The 19,192-nt window shown below is 41.8% G+C and overlaps 1 protein-coding gene across 3 annotated transcripts in view; it reads left to right on the top strand.

Moving 5' to 3' along the window:
- Positions 1–19,192, top strand: part of LOC124605797 (proton-coupled amino acid transporter-like protein pathetic) — an 81,157-nt gene that overhangs the window by 21,529 nt on the left and 40,436 nt on the right. For all 3 annotated transcript variants that reach the window (XM_047137692.1, XM_047137693.1, XM_047137694.1), the window contains exons 2-3: positions 15,546–15,616; positions 18,699–18,803. In XM_047137692.1, the coding sequence (XP_046993648.1) occupies positions 15,546–15,616; positions 18,699–18,803 (176 nt within the window). The remainder of the gene's footprint in view (positions 1–15,545; positions 15,617–18,698; positions 18,804–19,192) is intronic.

The following is a 19,192-nucleotide window of genomic DNA, read 5'->3' as shown; positions in this document are numbered from 1 at the left end:
GAGACAGTGAAACAAGCAAATAATGCGGATAAACATAGGTCAGAAAATTAATCGGTTCCCCGATATGACGTATCCGCAAGCGCTCAGATGCATATATTACAACAGTGTTAATGTCTAAGACTACGTCAATTTGGGAACACTGCAAGTGAGGCGTAAGGTGCTAAGTAATAAATCAGATAAATATAATTCCGGATACACAAGTACCGTTAATAGTGTTGCGACAGCTAGTGTATCTGTCTTTGCTCACCCATACAATGGCCTCCCAGTTCCCGACTTGAACCCGCTGAAATTTTTTGTGTGGGAATATTTAAAGGCTTATGAATAAAATCGGCTAGATCGTCAGACTGTAGATATCTCATGTTCGTAGGAGGCGAAACGTCGTAATAAATAAAGAAATTTTAATAAGTATTCACAATGCAATGATATCGGACTCACAGAGGAAATTCATTTCCTATATTAACAAATATTCAAAAGCTTTTGTGTATTCCGTCCCTGTATTCTATCCATGCTGGCAGTGTAGAGGAAATTCGGGAAACCACTGTGGATGGTTGTATATGCTTCTCGGAACACGCCTGGTATTTCCGAACGTGTATGGAATACGCTGTAGACTGCCTTCACATAAGCGTTGGCAGTGTGGAACACATGTTGGAAAGTGTTTCTCGTCTATAGTTTCGATCCTCGAGGACTCTGATATAAGGTGCTCATGTACGTCGTATCGGGGAAACCATCGGTTCATTAGTTGGAAATTCTACACAAAATATTTTACGGTCCTCCTAATAATGCCTTTTTCTCTACATTATCATCAATGGTTCTGTATAAAATACCATAGCCAGGTCGTTGTCTGCTCAAAATATTGTTTGGATTCCGTATATAAAGATCTGATTTGCCATTAATCTCTGTTACCAGGAATGCTGTCGTCACTCGTGAACGGGCACATGTTGATTTTGATACCTAAAATAAGAGAAATTTACTAAAACTAAAAAACGGATTTTAATTGGTCTAATTTCCTTGGACCAACTAATGTCAAGATACTTCTGAGCTTATACACTGAAAAGCCAAAGAAACTGAGACACCTTCTTAACATCGTGTAGGGCCCCCTCGAGCACTCAGAAGTGCCGCAACATGGTGTGGCATGAACTCGACTATTGTCTGAAGTAATGCTGGAGGGAAGTGATACCATGAATCCTGCAGGGCTGTCCATAAATCTATAAGAGTACGAAGGGATGGAGATCTCTTCTGAATAGCACGTTGTAAGACATCACAGAAATGCTCTATAATGTTCATGTCTGGGGAGTCTGCTGGCCAGCGGAAGTGTTTAGACTCAGATAAGTGTTCTTGGAGCCACTCTGTAGCAATTCTAGACCAGCGGGGTGTCGCCGTGTCCTGCTGGAATTGCCCAGGTCCGTCGGAATGTCGAATGGACATGAATTGATGCAGGTGATCAGACACGATGCTTACGTATGTGTCTCCTGTCAGAGTCGTACCTAGGCGTATCATGGGTCCCGTATCACTCCAACTGCACACTCCCCACACCATTACAGAGCCTCCACCAGATAGAACAGTTCCCCGCTGACACGAAGGTCCATGGATTCATGAGGTTGTCTCCATACCCGTACACGTCCATATGCTCGATATAACATAAAATGAAACTCGTCCGACCAGGCAACATGTTTGCAGTCAGCAGCCCAGTGTCGGTGTTGACTGGCCCAGACGAGCTTTAAAGCTTTGTGTCGTGCAGTCATCAAGGGGTACAGGACTTCGGCTCCGAAAGCCCATATCGATGATGATCGTTGAACGGTTCGCAAGCTGACACTTGATGGCTCAGCACTGAAATGTGCAGCTGTTTGCGGAAGGGTTGCACTTCTGTCAAGTTGAATGATTCTTTTCAGTCGCCGTTGGTCCCCTTCTTGCAGGATCTTTTTCCGGCAGCAGCGGTGTCGGAGATTTGATGATTTACCGGATTCGTGATATTTACGGTACACTCTTGAAATGGTCGTACGGGAAAGTCTCAACTTCATCGCTACCGGCAATGCTGTGTCCCTTCGGTCGTGCGCCAGCTATAACACTAAGTTATAACTCACTTAAATGTTGATAACCTGCCACTGTAAAAGCAGTAACCGATCTAACAACTGCCCCTAATAAATTCTATCTGTTTACATATCTCTGTATTTGAATACGTATGTCTATATCCGTTTCTTTGGCGCTTCAGTGTATAAACCTGCAAGCATTGCGGCAGAAATGAATGTCTTTGGTGACGAGTTGATAATCACAAAAAACAGTCAGATAAAAAAAAAGCAAGTTGGTATGTCTTCACTGGATAGCTCTCCACTGATTTACAACGCTTGCAAAATGCGAAGGTCTTTTCCGGAGCTGTCGGTACAGTTACACAAGGTCAGCAATCTCAGCTCATCTCGATTTTGCAACTGTAACATAACATAACTTTTCGTAATCGAACGTGTCATTCCGCACATGTGCTGAAGAGAACGAAAGACTATGTTCACGGTGTAAATGCTTTGTTCGGAAAAAAGTAAACCGAATCGAATTGGTTATTTCAGTAGCAATTCTGCAAAAGAAACGCACACGCATATCCGTGTCGCGAGGAATTCTTACTTACCATTTACGTGGCCGTTGTTTGTGGCGTGAAGAAATTACGGTATTCGACTGAAGAAGCGTTGCTAGCGGTGGAAAAGATAATGACGTGTGAACGACAACGACGTCTCTGAGGACCATTTACATACGCGCGTGTCCCATAATTTCAGTTCTCAGTCAGACAAATTCTGTGGAAGTCAGGTCACTTTCGATTTAACTGGTTTTCGGAGTGCGATTTGTTAAAAACGATTCAGATAAAGCGATGCTTTCCGAAAAAAGTAACTTTTTTATCTGATACATTTTCAGAATATAGTTAAAAAAATGGTTCAAATGGCTCTGAGCACTATGGGACTTAACTTCTAAGGTCATCAGTCCCCTCGAACTTAGAACTACTTAAACCTAACTAACCTAAGGACATCACACACATCCATGCCCAAGGCAGGATTCGAACCTGCGACCGTAGCGGAACGGTCGCGCGGTTCCATACCGTAGCGCCTAGAACCGCTCGGCCACCCCGGCCGGCAGAATAATAGTGAAACTGAAGTTCACAACAATATGTATCCATACTATACCGGTTACTAAGCTGTAATAAAGTTTAGTGCCTGAGGCCTCGAATATGATACGCAGCCGCCATTACATGTAACTGTCGGACGTTGAAAGTTATGCGATGACCCTGGAGGTAAGGCTAAATGACTGTGAACTTTTCTTTCATTAAAGACAACTTGGGTAATATCCATTACTTCTTAAGAAGAGAAATGTTTGAGTATTTCCACAGACCATCTTCTCTTTATTTTGCCTAGCGTTATTCTGTATTCTGATGAAATTAAATATGAAACGGTTCTCTTATTTTCTATTTCTTCATTCCGCCAATATTTATGTAATTTAAGACTAACTGTACAGGAGCTGTCGAGGCAGTCCTGAATGTGGCAACAAGCTACTTTGTTTGGACTTCGTACGAAGTTGAAAAATGAGATCCGTCAGTGAGACGTGATACTTCTCTTTCACGGTAATCTTCTAAGAAGGAATGTTAAGACCGAATGGCCTGGCTTCTGTTATCAGTGGCGCTAAATACGAGGAAACTGTGGCAGGACAGGGGCCGTCGGTGTTGATGGGTCAAGGCAGTATCACCAGCCGCGGTTGCCTGGGGTTCCCGAACCCCACCACCACTGGCGGCGGGCAACCACGATAACTAACAGCACGGCCTATCTCTCCTGTTATCTCAGTATCGCCTGCTGCACACTCAGCGCTGCTGATTACTACGAAAAGCGTCTTTTCTGGTTCCATGAGCTCTATGAACCTGAATCAGCATCCACGCGACGCTGCCATCTCTTATCCTGCACGATTGTTTAGGTCTGTAGGAGACATTGGGAGAGTCGTACTCCAAATATAGAGCATTTGCTATTTAGATTTGATATGATAATTATACGAATCGCACCACGTCCAGAACAGTGACACAACTAAAAAAAAGCAATTCTTGAGAAAAGGCGACATGAAGAATTCTTTAAAACTTACATAAAAATGCTATAACTTCGTTAAAATTTCAAGTAAGAATTCTTGGCAGTAAATTTCATTAAATTTCATTGTGTTCTAGGCAACAGTAATACGGAAATGTACTTCTGTTCTCACCGAATGTAAAGTGTTACCAGGTGACTTTTAGTTAGTCTCTGAGTTGTCACTTTCCTTGGTTTTCTAAAAACTTTTTTGTTTTATTATGACCCTCATGTAATACAAAATGCCACTTTCCTACCCCAAATAATATAACTTTTTTTTGCTTACTTTAATATAATATGACATTCGAATCTCCCTCGGGCGAAATTTGTACTTAATTTGAATATAGAATGAGAAAAAAGTTGGTACTGTTTTGTTAAGAAAATACAAAAGGCAACATTATAATTCATTGTAATTACTACAATTTAATTAGGAACATCAAATAGTTAAAGTTTAAAGAAAACGATTTACGAGAACATAAAATCGTAAATAGGCTTTTGTAATGTAGCAATACTTTCCGCTGAGAAAAGGGACGCAATACGAACTTTCTTAATAGCAGAAATTTTCCTTTTTTTATTGTACACTGCAACACACGAAGTTTCGTAATATTTACGACAGCTGTTATCGTTAAAACAATGTTCCTTTAGACATGCATGCATGCATGTCTGAACGACATTGTAATGTGAGATGCAGACACTGTATAATCAGAGACATTCTAATAATCAATAATGCTAAAAATTACATTCAACTTATATTACGCAGAAAAATGTGACAACGCGGACTGTTGCGCTCTTCTTGACTGAGCCACGCACACCTGCCGTTAGCAACACTGAACCGACGCTGTCCTTCCCGCGGTGAATCATGAAGTAACCGACAACAAAACTGACAGAAATGCCCTGTACTGGACAACTTGCGAGACAGAGTGATGTTTCTCGTGCAAATTGGTGCACTTCACACACACTTTTCATTGACAAACTAAAAGTTGTCGTTTTTTCGACTTGTGTCACTTTTTCTGCCGCGGTGCGATATGATTGCCCAAGAGGCTGCACCACTTCACCGGATGTATTTCTTTGTAGATAAGTGAAATTCAAAACGGGATTTCTACTGCCGCATCACACCTGCCTAAGACAAGTACTGAGTCTTGAAATTTGTGATACATCTATTTCAGTTTATTTTCCCGAGGCTAACTGAAAAAGTGTCCTCTTTTACAAAATAGCGTCACTGACGTGCCAATGGGTGAAATGATTTGGCGCATTACATAGAATCACAAAGGCAGATCAAAAGTTTGAGTACTTAATGTCCTCTAATTTCTATAATTGGTAATAATCGCAACTTCTACTGTTTTCTACAGCAAATGAACATATTAAGTTTTTATTTTGTGTTTCATAGCGGTAGAGTTTATTTATTGTACCTGTTCTAACGAAGACTGCTTAGCAGTTAAAGACGGTCAAACTTGTTACCAGTTTGTGCGATTAAGAAAAATTCAATAAAAATGTATAAAGAAATGTCCCACAGCACTGTTCCTACCAAAACGACTAAATATTCTGGTGTAACTACGAAAGGCCGTAAAGACATTTTGAAGACTGTATACAAAATGAGCAATTACCATTCTAGGTTTGTCTATTTCGGTAGCGAGGATGAATTAACTGAAGTGAACGCCTTGCGTAGAACAAGATGAACCACAATCAGCAACGTGCGAATATTTTATAAGTGCTGCATCTTCTCACACAATTTTTTCATCAGTTATCTCTACACATAAAAGATATTGCCTATGATGACAAAGACTTGTAGCTCCAACAGAAACATGCTCCACGCTCACTTTATAGATTAACGTTAGTGTTCTCTAGAAGATTGGACAGACATGACAATTTCCTGCTGAATAGCCTACAGGCTGCCATGTTATTCATCTAGAATCTATTATGTAACTATATTTCGACGATCACATTGCAGGTACTTATTCTGATGATTACTGAATGGCCAATTGAAAACATCGTGTTTGGTGTTGTGGCGTATTGCAATCCTTTCCCGTAGCTCCTGCAAAACCATACATTTCTCAGGGACATTTACGACAAGTGGCGACCGCAACACTCCGATGTAAGAAACCGCATATCATGTTGCTGCAATCAGCTGCCTCACTGCATCACTTCCGGACGCTGCAGTGGTGGAAGTATGGCGCAGGGAATGTCCCGCAGCAGGTGACGCCCACACATTGCTCGCTGAAAAATTGCTGCTCAGGGCACCTTTGATGACCAAGACATTTTATCTGACTCGATATTCTTCAGATTGGTTTGATGAGGCCAAATTCCTCTCCTGTGCCGACCTTTTGAAATCATAGTAGCACTTGCAATCTTCGTCTTCAAGTATCCGCTGGATGTATAGCAATCTGTGTTTCCTTTACAGGTTTTACCCTCTACAGCTTCCTCTAGTCCCATAGAAGTTACTCCCTGTTGTCTTAACAGATGTCCTGTCGCTTCTTCTTGTCAGTGTTTTCCATACATTCGTTTCCTCACCGATTCTGCAGCGACCACCTCATTTCTTACTTTATCAGTCCATCTGATTTGCAATATTTTTCTGTATCGCTACATCTCAAAGGCTTCGATTCTCATCTGTTCCGGTTTCCCACAGTCCGTGCTTCACTACCATAGAATGCTGTGCTCCATTATTCACAGAGATTTCTTCCTCGAATTTAAGGCCTATGTTTGATACTAGTAGACTTCTCCTGGCTAGGAATACCCTCTTTGCCAGAACGATATTGCTTTTTATGTCCTCCTTGCTCCGTCCGTCATCTGTTGTTTTGCTATCCAGGTAGCAGAATTCCTTAACTTCTACAGTTCTGATGTTAAGTTTCTCGCAATTCTCATTTCTGCTATTTCTCTCGCAATTCTCATTTCTTCTATTTATCATTACTTCCGTCCTCTTTCGATTTACTCTCAATACATATCTGTACTTATTAGACTGCATTCCTTTCAACAGGTCTTGTAATTCTTCTTTACTTTCACTGAGTACAGCAATGTCATCAGCGAATCTCATCACCGTTATCCTTTCACCGTGAATTTTATACCCACTCTCGAAGTTTTCATTTACATCCGTTATTGCTTCTTCGATGTGTAGACTGAACAGTACGGGCGAAAGACTACATGCCTGTCTTACACTTTTTAATCCGAGCACTTCGTCTTGGTCTATCAGTCTTATTGTTCCTGCTTCGCTCTTGTACGTATTGTGTGGCACCCTTCTTTCCCTCTAGCTAACCCCTATTTTTCTCAGAATTTCGAACATCTTACGTCACTTTATGTTGTGGAACGCCTTTTTCCAGGTCGAAAATCCATTGAACGCGTTTCGAATTCTCTTCATTCTTTCTTCCATTACCAACCGAAACGTCAGAACTGCTTCGCTTGTGCTTTTAGCTATTCTAAAACCAAACTGATGTCTTCTAATGCATCCCCAATTTTTTGCGTTCTCCTATGTATTATGCTTGTCAGCAACCTGGATGGATGAGCTGTTAAGCTGATTTTGCTATAATTCTCACATTTGTCGGCCCTTGCTTTCTTCGGAATTGTGTGGATAATGTTTTCCCGAAAGTCTGATGATATATCTCCAATCTCATACATTAAACACACCAGCTAAATAGACGTTTTGTTGCCACTTCCCGAAACGACTTTACAAATTCTGATGGAAAGCTTTCTATCCCTTATGCCTTACTTGATCTTAAATCGTCCAAAGCCATCCTATTACTGAGTCCTCTGTCTCTACCCTGACGACTCCTGTTTCTTCTTCTATCACGTCATTGGACGTATCATGATACACAATCGATTTAAGTTTCGGTTGTATTGACCAACAAGGCGATGTCTTCCAATAGATCAGATCCAGTGATGAGTGCAGATCCTCTTATCCGTGAGAAAATGAATTCTGTTGAACATATTGTTAATCAGTTACCTAAAAGAGAAAAAGAAAGTTACACTAGGGCAAAGTCATAAGTTATTCCAGTGCTCTGAAACAGTATTCAATGTCTGGCAGCGGGTGATAACCAATTTCGTGCTATGTTATTAGTTTCACGCTTTTATTCATCGCTGGGTATAGTTACAGCAAATTATACTATAGTATTGTACCATACAGTAAATTATACTATAGGTCAACAGATAGAAATGACTTTGGTTGCATAAAGTTGTGTGCTGTCAAAATGTCGGACTTCGTGAGGAAGCAACAATCTGCGAGTATTTGACCAGCATACTGGATGGATCCGTACTCCATCGACCAAGTTTCAGAGGTTTTTCAGGGATATTTTTTGAGTTTTTGGTTTAAGGAGCAATAATATAATTACGATTTATTCGGTTTGTTACTCTTAATTATCTTTGCTCCTCTGAAATTACCATTACAATACTGAAAAAGCCAGTAATATGCAATCATTAAAAGGTACATGAAACACACTGAATTAGCGCCTTTATGTAGATGCGAGACTGCCGCGCGGAATTAGCCGAGCGGTGTGAGGCGCTGCAGTCATGGACTGTGCGGCTGGTCCCGGCGTAGGTTCGAGCCCTCCCTCGGGCATGGGTGTGTGTGTTCGTCCTTAGGATAATTTAGGTTAAGTAGTGTGTAAGCATAGGGACTGATGACCTTGGTAGTTGAGTCCCATAAGATTTCACACACATCGGAACATTTTGTAGATGCAAGACTGCTGTGCTGTTGTTGCCGTCGCAGCTGGAACAGCTCAGAACAGCTTCATTGCACAGTTCATCAATTACATACAGTGGAACCATACACAGCGTATCTACTCGCCAAATCTTCACTAGTAAAGCCGTCCACGCCGCTTTCTATCACTGTTAATGTACAACAAACACTGATGGAAAAACAATTCAGAGGCAGAACCCTGTAATACTGAATGCAAGCTTGAGGGTGTTACTGTTGTCAGCAGGAAAGATCGTGAGTGAATGGGACAAGTGTGTTTCCAAGCAAAGCACACAGTGCGACATTTGCCGCAATTGTATACAGGGTGTTACAAAAAGGTACGGCCAAACTTTCAGGAAACATTCCTCACACACAAAGAAAGAAAAATGTTATGTGGACATGTGTCCGGAAACGCTTACTTTCCATGTTAGAGCTCATTTTATTACTTCAAATGACATTAATCATGGAATGGAAACACACAGCAACAGAACGTTCCAGCGTGACTTCAGACACTTTGTTCCAGGAAATGTTCTAAATGTCCTCCGTTAGCGAGGATACATGCATCCACCCTCCGTCGCATGGAATCCCTCATGCGCTGATGCAGCCCTGGAGAATGGCGTATTGTATCACAGCCGTCCAAAATACGAGCACGAAGAGTCTCTACATTTGGTACCGGGGTTGCGTAGACAAGAGCTTTCAAATGCCCCCATAAATGAAAGTCAAGAGGGTTGAGGTCAGGAGAGCGCGGAGGCCATGGAATTGGTCTGCCTCTACCAATCCATCACTCACCGAATCTTTTGTTGAAAAGCGTACGAACACTTTGACTGAAATGTGCAGGAGCTCCATCGTGCATGAACCACATGTTGTGTCGTACTTGTAAAGGCACATGTTCTAGCAGCACAGATGGAGTATCCCGTATGAAATCATGATAACGTGCTCCATTGAGCATAGGTGGAAGAACATGGGGCCCAATCAAGACATCACCAACAATGCCTGCCCAATGAGTCGCATGTCAACACAAGCACCGAAGCCAACACTACCTTCCTTCTATTGGGCCAACTGGCGGTGAATCGAGGAAGTACAGTACATACTGACGAAACTAAGATTAGCTCTAACATGGAAATTAAGCGTTTCCGGACACATGTCCACATAACATCTTTTCTTTATTTGTGTGTGAGGAATGTTTCCTGAAAGTTGGCCGTAGCTTTTTGTAACACCCTGTATATGCTTCCAGTGCAACACAATAAAGAAATGTGGCTAAGAAATCAAACTAAATTCAGTTAAATGAAACAGTACGTTTTTAGAGACCTTTTCAAGCCTCAAACATCTATATGCAAACTGAAGCGACGAACGAAAATTTGTAGCAGGGCGGGGATTCGAACTCAGGTCTCCTGCTCACTATGCAAATGCGCTTACTAGTACGCCATCCTGGCACAGTGCCTTTCTACAACTGCGGAGTCTACCCAGCACGCCTCCCTCCTCAATCAAAGTTCCCATCCATGCCTAAGCCCACTTGGTATTCCCATTTACTTCGAACAGCATTGCTGTACCTCTCCGACTGTATTGCAATAGCACGTCAGTGTCGAACGAAACGGTGGATCCTGCCTGAAACACAGGCATAGGTGCTTTAATCGAATGAAACTGTGTGTTTTCAAAGACCTATGCCTAGGTTTCAGGTACGATTCACTGTTTCTTTCGGTGCTAGGTGCTATTCCAGTACAGTTCTCCCTGCAATGCTGTTTGAGTTCAAGTGGAGCACGAAGTGGCCTGAGGGTGGACGGGAATTTTGATTGAGGAGGGAGGTGTACCAGGGCAGTCCCTGCTGTTGTGCCAAGTAACTTTGCCAGAGTGGCGTAATGGTTAGCGACTTAGCCTAGAGAACAGGAGACCTGGGTCTGAATTCTGGTGCTGCTACAAATTTTCAGTCACCACTTCTGTCTGCATGTACACGTCACAGAAATGTAATTACTCTGTAACGATTCATTGAAGACGAATACACTCAGAAACCCCCTCCCCCCCCCCCCCCCCCAAAAAAAAGGCCTACATTTTGTCGGCAGAGTTCTGATTCACCTTGTATAGCCTTCTTTACTGGAATAACATTTGGTGGGCCGTCCGTGTTAAAATTCCAATGTAATGCCGGGGTCACGATCAAAAGTGACATTCTGTGATACACGGGAGAACGTTGGAGTTCTGACTCTCAGTGTAATTGGAGAGTCACGGAAGGACATCGCAATTATTTTGACGCAACTGCAGTTATACATGTACTGTCAACTGGCCTTCCAACTCCACTGAGTTCCTCACTCGACTGCATCTGGTAAAATATGATACGTAGGAGCGGTCAGTACGAAAGGCATATTCCCTACTGCATGCTGTTTCATTTTACCGCCTTCTGTACCGCCTTCTGTTAGCGAATTCGTTGGCACTGTGGTTAATCTGCTTCCGTGACCCAGATTTCCGACCGCCCATCATGAATTAGGTTTTCGATGATTTCTCTTTTTGCAATGTTGGCTGAAGTACTGTCTTTGAAAATCTGAAGGGATAAAACACAGCAATCAAAAGTCTGTTTACAAATCATAGAGTAACCAGAAAGCACTTACAAGAGTCGAGAGGAATCAAAGGAATTGTAGCCTATCTCCTGTGTTACTCAATCTGTACACTGAGCAACAAAGAGAAATTTGGAGTAGAAATTGAAGTTGAGGAACAAGAAATAAAAACTTTGAGGTTCGCCGTTGACATTGTAATTCTGTCACAGACAGGAAATGACTTGGAAGAGTAGTTGAATGTAATGGACCGTGTCTTCTAAGTAGCATATAAGACGAACATCAACAAAAATAATAGAAGGAGAGTCGAATGTAGCCGAATTAAATCAGGTGATGCGGGAAATTACAGCCGGGAACAAGACACTTGTAGTAGTAGATGAGTTGTGTTATTTGGGCAGCAAAATAACTAATGATGGCAGAATTAGAGAGGATAAAAAATGTAGACTGACAGTGGAAAGGGAAACGTTTCAGAAGATAACAAATTTATTGCCATCGAATATCGACTTAAATGTTAGATCTTTTCTGAAGGTATTTGTCTGGAGTGTTGCCATATATGGAAGTGAAACATATACGAGAAACAGTTTATACAAGAATCATTAGACTGCTAAAGATTAGATGGATAGATCTTGTAACTAATGAAGAGATACTGAATAAAATGGAGCGAAAGGAAATGTGTGGCACAACCTGTCCAGAAGAAAGGCTCAGTTGATAGGACACATTCTAAGACATTAATGGATTACCACTTGAGTATTGAAGGTAAGTAGGAAGGGTAAATGTTCTAGTGGGAGACCAAGAGATAAATATAGTAAGCAGATTCAGAAAGATGTAAGCTTCACTGGATTGCACGGGGTAGAGCAGTATTAAACTAGCCTTCGGTCTCAAGACCGCAACAAAAACGGCAACATGATTTACTTAATCACTTTAGGCAAATGTTGTGCTGGTCTGTACAAGGTAAAAGTCGCTCCGCATCTTTGTTCAACTAAACCTGCATTCCGTTTCTTCAAATACGCCGAAGTTCAGTGGTTGTGAACCTCCTACCTTTTTGTGGCACCCCTGGGCACAAACAATAAGTTCCTCGTAACGCAACCCTGAAGAAGCTGCAGACTCGCACACGGCGTCTGACAGTGCGTGGTCGGTCTCTGCACACAAAGAAATAGCGGCCGAGTTGTGCCGGCGGCCGTGGCCGTGACCCTGACTGACCCTTATCCGTCACGTGGCAGAATCCACGTCAGCCGAGGTCGCGCTGCGGCCGGAAGACCTGCTGCGCTGTTGCGCGTCGGGACCTGGGAGACTGTACGGCCGGGGTGTCAGACCGTCACCCAGCTGCACGTCGTCCTGCGATAACACGTGGTGGAGCGCACAGGTAGCTGCAACGTGACGGAAGCCAGTCCCGCAGAAGACACTGATCAACTTATAACACGGGAAAGCATTTCCTAACCAAATAAACTGTCATCGGAACTAAAAACGTCCACTACTGGCCATTAAAATTGCTACACCAAGAAGAAATGCGATGATAAATGGGGATTCATTGGAAAGATATATTATACTAGAACTGACATGTGATTACATTTTCACGCAATTTGAGTACATAGATCCTGGGAAATCAGTACCCACAACAACCACCTCTGGCCGTAATAACGGCCTTGATACGTCTGGGCATTGAGTCAAACAGTGCTTGGATGGCGTGTACAGGTACAGCTGCCCATGCAGCTTCGACACGATACCACAGTTCATCAAGAGTAGTGACTGGCGTATTGTGACGAGCCAGTTGCTCGGCCACCATTGACCAGACGTTTTCAATTGATGAGAGATCTGGAGAATGTGCTGCCCAGGGCAGCAGTTGAACATTTTCTGTATCCAGAAAGGCCCGTACAGGACCTGCAACATGCGGTCGTGCATTATCCTGCTGAAATGAAGGATTTCGAAGCGATCGAATGAAGGGTGGAGCCACGGGTCGTAACACATCTGAAATGTAACGTCCACTGTTCAACGTGCCGTCAATGCGAACAAGAGGTGACCGAGACGTGTAACCAATGGCACCCCATACCATCACGCCGGGTGATACACCAGTATGGCGATGACGAACACAGGCTTCCAGCGTGCGTTTACCGCGATGTCGCCAAACACGGATGCGACCATCGTGATGCTGTAAACAGAACCTGGATTCATCCGAAAAAATGACGTTCTGTCATTCGTGCACCCAGGTTCGTCGTCGAGTACACCATCACAGCCGTTCCTGTCTGTGATGCACCATCAAGGGTAACCGCAGCCACGGTCTCCGAGGTGATAGTCCATGCTGATGCAAACGTCGTCGAACTGTTCGTGCAGATGGTTGTTTTCTTGCAAACGTCCCTATCTGTTAACTCAGGGATCGAGACGTGGCTGCACGATCCGTTACAGCCATGTGGATAAGATGCCTGTCATCTCGACTGCTAGTGACACGATACCGTTGGGATCCAGCACGGCGTTCCGTATTACCCTCCTGAACCCACCGATTCCATATTCTGCTAACAGTCATTGGATCTCGACCAACGCGAGCAGCAATGTCGCGATACGATAAAACGCAATCGCGGTAGGCTACAATCCGACCTTTATCAAAGTCGGAAACGTGATGGTACGCATTTCTCCTCCTTGCACGAGGCATCACAACAACGTTTCATCAGGCAACGCCGGCCAACTGCTGTTTGTGTATAAGAAATCGGTTGGAAAATTTCCTCACGTCAGCGAGTTGTAGGTGTGAATTCTCTGAAAAGCTAATCGTTTGCATATCACAGCATATCCTTCGTGTCGGTTAAATTTCGCCTCTGTAGGACGTCATCTTCGTGGTGTAACCATTTTAATGGCCAGTAGCGTATTACTATTTGCAGGGTTCCGATTATTAAGTTGAAGTATCTGGTTTATTTGAAAGAAATTCTACTGTTCCTCGTATAATAAGTTTTCGGGCGTCTGGCTGAATAATCGATTTCATATTCCATAATATTTGTGAAAGTTTTTGAACCCATGCTACATATAGCCGAGTTCACATTGCCCCTTGTAAGACGTTTGACTTTTGAACAAAAGCAAGAACACGAATTAGTGTATCATCGAGAATGGAGGAGGACAAGAAATGGATTGTGCCCTTTTCAGAGGAACCAATACGGCATTTGCTTCATATAATTGTGGGAACGACGGTAAAACCTTTATCTCCAAGCGCGGAGATCCAGTTTGAAATTATTTTCGTAGAATAGAAAGTGCTGTATACTGAGTCACGACTTCATATTTCAGTACAGTCTTCGTTTTCTATGCTCCACATGGAAACGTTTATAAAATTTGGGTCACTTAGAAAATATTTAAGGAAAGTTGTGCGGCTGATTCAGTGCAAAGATAATTATCCTGAAAAACTGTACAATATAAGTATTTCAGTTGTTGGTGAGGCGATAGCCTGGTTACGCCAATATGTAGTCGTGCCAGACAGCGTGTTTACTGATTAATTTTGTTTTGAATCTCAAAGCTTCCGGCATATGATCAGCAGCTTGCTAGTCAGTTGAATTTCCGTCTGACCTCGAGGAATATGGCTCAAGGTACCCATGCTGCCGTATGGAACCATGTTTGCTGCTGCTGACAGTTAATATGTTCTGAAAAAACATAAGCATCTGCATGTGATTTTTTTCTGTACAACGCAACTAGATATAAAGATAGCGGACTCAGTTATACATTATTGGAACTTTTCCATCATCGATGCATTGTTTACCTTTCTGATAGACATTCTGTGATTTGCTTTAAATACTCTTTTCTTCTCTTTTTACATTAAGAGAATTGATGGATACTCATGTATTTCATACGGTGGGATGTTTTGAAACGTATGTTTGAAGTTCTTTTCGTTTCTTCTTACCTCCTTGTCGTCACAAACTTCACTCTGAAGCGATGTATATGTAGTAACTGCTTTCTTCTTATTTCTATAATACCTACGTAGAAATTACTATTGATGTACAAGAATGACGAAAGAACAACGAAAGAAGGACTGTCTTATTAGGTCTGTTTATTTCGAATGAGCCTTGTAATATTTTTTATACAGCAGTGATGTAATTTATCCACGTTATTCACATTATTTCATTGTTAATTCCAAACTCTTTCCTTTTCTCCCATACCCTGTAAATTGTAGATTATTTGTCTTCTCAACAACTGTCACCGTGTTAAAAGCGATTTTAATAAGTTTTCTTCCTCTTCACTGGTCATCATACAGCTTTATGTGTGGCTTATGTGTTACGTTTGCTTACTCTGTTGCAGATGCGGCGGGAGAAAAACGTCGTCGCTCGTGAAAGCGACACAGTCATCACCCTGAGCGTATTCAATCCTCCGTAAGTAACGACACTCTGACTTGGATATAGAAAACACGAAACACAAGTGTATCTGTCATAATGTTTTGATACATCTTTTAACCGATAGTGACATCAATATCATGTCATCAACTTTCTAACGTTTACAGGTTCCGACATACCTGCTTCCTTTTGCGTACCTGCACAGGCTCCAAAACTAGAATAGAGGTGTCGGTTCTGGTTACAGGTTACAGCAATATTGTGATCGACACCAGAGGTGGATTTAAAACACCTCAGTTACACTCTAGGTGTAAAGTATTCACTGATGTCATTTTCGAGTCTCACATATATCTCAAATTAAAGGAAAGCTTCCAGAATGACATTTTTCACTCTGCAGCGGAGTGTGCGCTGATATGAAACTTCCTGGCAGATTAAAACTGTGTGCCCGACCGAGACTCGAACTCGGGACCTTTGCCTTTTGCGGGCAAGTGCTCTAGGAAAGCTACTTGTTACCTAATACATTATGTCATAGATTCTGAAATTGTTCTACTGCGGTAATCATATAACACAGTTCAGTGGTTCAAAACGATTCACACATTGCAAAAAATGTGAAGTATCACTCCCCCGTATCCCTGTCCTCAAACTCATTTAAGGAATACGAAAAAATTAAGATAGTGCACAAAAATAATCAGTAAGTCCATCAATACTTCCCCGCTAACCAGTCATTCTGCTTAGGACTCAAGTAATCACTGCGTTCCTCTAATACGTTCTCACTGAGAATTAATGTCCACCCCCCGGTAGCTGAGTGGCACCGGCACGGTAGCTCAGCGTGTTCGGTCAGAGGGTTTAGCTACCCTCTGTAATAAAAAAAACTGATTGAACGGATCAACGAACAACCTGAAAGGGTGTCATCGGACGCCCGCCAAACAAAAAACGAAATCAACAAAAAAAAAGTGGTCAGCGTGACCGAATGTTCATCCTAAGGGCCCGGGTTCGATACGCGGCTGGCTCGGAGATTTTCTCCGCTCAGGGACTGGGTGTCGTGCTGTCCTAATCATCATCATTTCATCCCCATCGACGCGAAAGTCGCCGAAGTGGCGTTAAATCGAAAGACTAGCACCCAGCGAACGGACTACCCGACGGGAGGCCCTAGTCACACGAAATTTACTGAGGATTAATTAGTAATTACTGTCACAGAAGTCATGAATTAAACCCACGAGTGAAGAAAACGAACTGTAAGCAATATTTGCGAATATTTCAGAATGTTAGCTTTCGGACTGCGGCATACTGCTCACAACAAGAGACGTAGGCGTTTCTCCCTTTATTCTCAGCCGCAGACTGCCTGACCTCAGACATGCTAGGTTTACATACAGTTTCGTCTACGAACAATATGTTTTACACTACTCATTATTGACTTCAGCCATACTAAATAAAATATTTTGTTACACTCAAAATATTGAGCTTTCTAATTAGTTAGTTAATTAACCAATGGTGAACGTCAGTTGGAAAATATAAAATATATCAACAAAATTATAATGCCGAAGTTCACAATCTAACACTAATTTTGACGTAATTTGTAACTGAAATTAACAGTAATCTAAACCTTTAATGTTAATTAACGCGGAAGGTAATTAGTCTCAGACAATTTTAGGTGCCTTACTGAAAATTTGGAGATATGTACATCCAAATGATAGCCGTTAATATGCCGAAATATGTTTCCTACTTCTCACTAAATAAGTGCCTTAAAATTTTCAGTTAATAATATCTCACAATGAACAACGTTTCTGATCACTGCAACTATATTAGCAATTAGTGTGAAATTGAGCAATGAAATTCAGTGGGACTAAGCTTATTTATTAATCTAAAATTACTGTGCACTCATTGGGTACTAGGTACATTATCATATTGTCATTATCAAACTTACTTCGTCTGAAGGTGAATCGTGTGACGCCATTCAGGAAAAATACTTAATTCTTGGTTAGGGCTTCTATATTCTCAGCCGGCCGGTGTGGCCGAGCGGTTCTAGGCGCTTCAGTCTGGAACCGCGCGACCTCTACGGTCGATGTTCGAATCCTGCCTCGGTCATACATGTGTGTGATGTCCTTAGGTTAGTTAGGTTTAAGTAGTTCTAAGTTCTAGGAGAATGATGACCACAGATGTTAAGTCCCATAGTGCTCGGAGCCATTTGAACCATTTTTTCTATATTCTCAGGTGTTTCTCAGAAATGTTGTTTCAATTACTGTTAAATCAAGGGCTGGTGACACGTAATGTTTACGAGAACTCTGGTTCTTCTTTCACTTGTTGGTGCTATGTAGCCCTGTTTGGCAATTGTTTTCCATGTCGTGTGCACTTAGAGTGTGCCTGCTGTTATCAATGTGATGTCCGTGACATCAGAAATACATCCTTGTTTTTATGCAATGGGCTACGTCATCATGCACAAATTCTGTATACTTTCATGATTTATGTTGAAAAACACTATTCAGGAAGAAAAGTAACCTGGAAATCGGATATTAACAAGCCACATGATGAAATGCGGTCTCTACTTATTTTTCAGACTCAGATTGTGGCCTACCACACCTGAGATCACAAGAATGCTTGAATAAATTTCTCCTTTAATCTTAAAATCAGAGCTTGTTGCGGAGATGGTATAGAAGAACATGAAGTTAGTGAATATAAAAAAAATTTCTTTCATATTACCGAACTTAACCTAGTCTTAGATCCCCTCCAATGCCTTTCGTTCCAGTGAGAACTCTATTTGTTACTGTCTTTCAGTAAGCTCTTAATCTATGGAAATCTGCTGTATAGAGCATCTGCAACAATTATGATCTTAGTAACTAATTGTACACGTAATTATCCTACATAAGTGTGCTTTTCAAATTTTGATGATATCACCAAAATTTATTTGGATGAAACGTTCGGAATAACTACATGCTCTCTCGTCTTTAACAGTCTTTCAATGGAATATACCAGTTAAAAAATTGTAAAAAACCAAGCTGTTCAGTTACGTAACAAATTTCAGTACTGCAGAATGACGATGTGTCAGATGTATTATGGTACGTAAAGAGCCAGGGCAAAATGTGAACGACAGCTCACGCTTAGTGTGTGCTCCTTTCCTCTTCCACAGGGTGAACGTGACGGATTTAAAGAGCGGTGGGCAGAATGGTTCGGCACCCGCAGCTGCAGCTGACTACGATCCTTTCGCCGAAAGGAACCGCGAAAATGCCTACTCGTAAGTATTCTGGGTATACTATAGTCACTCACTATGAACGTTTTATAATTTATTAAATTTCATTGATTTCACTATCGGCATGGGAAAAAAACATGATTACAGGGGAAAAAAATCATTATTTTACCACTGTTTCATTTTTTCCGGCCCAAATTTTGAGTTATTAGCCCGTCCTCTAGCGTTATAGGCAAAGATGTTGTTATGCACACTGAGAGAACAAAAAAAAAAAAACACTATCTTCAAAATAATTAACTACTAATACTAAATAAACGATTTAATCGGTTTAAAATAGTAGAACAGTTAAACGAATTACTGTAAAATACACTTTCATTGGGGCACGAATTAATTATAATGGACTGGGCAATCATTCAGAAATGGAGAGAAACTTGTCT

The sequence above is a fragment of the Schistocerca americana genome, chromosome 3 (assembly GCF_021461395.2).
Source record: "Schistocerca americana isolate TAMUIC-IGC-003095 chromosome 3, iqSchAmer2.1, whole genome shotgun sequence".
Lineage (NCBI taxonomy): Eukaryota > Metazoa > Arthropoda > Insecta > Orthoptera > Acrididae > Schistocerca > Schistocerca americana.
This window is presented reverse-complemented; position numbering and strand designations above follow the sequence as displayed.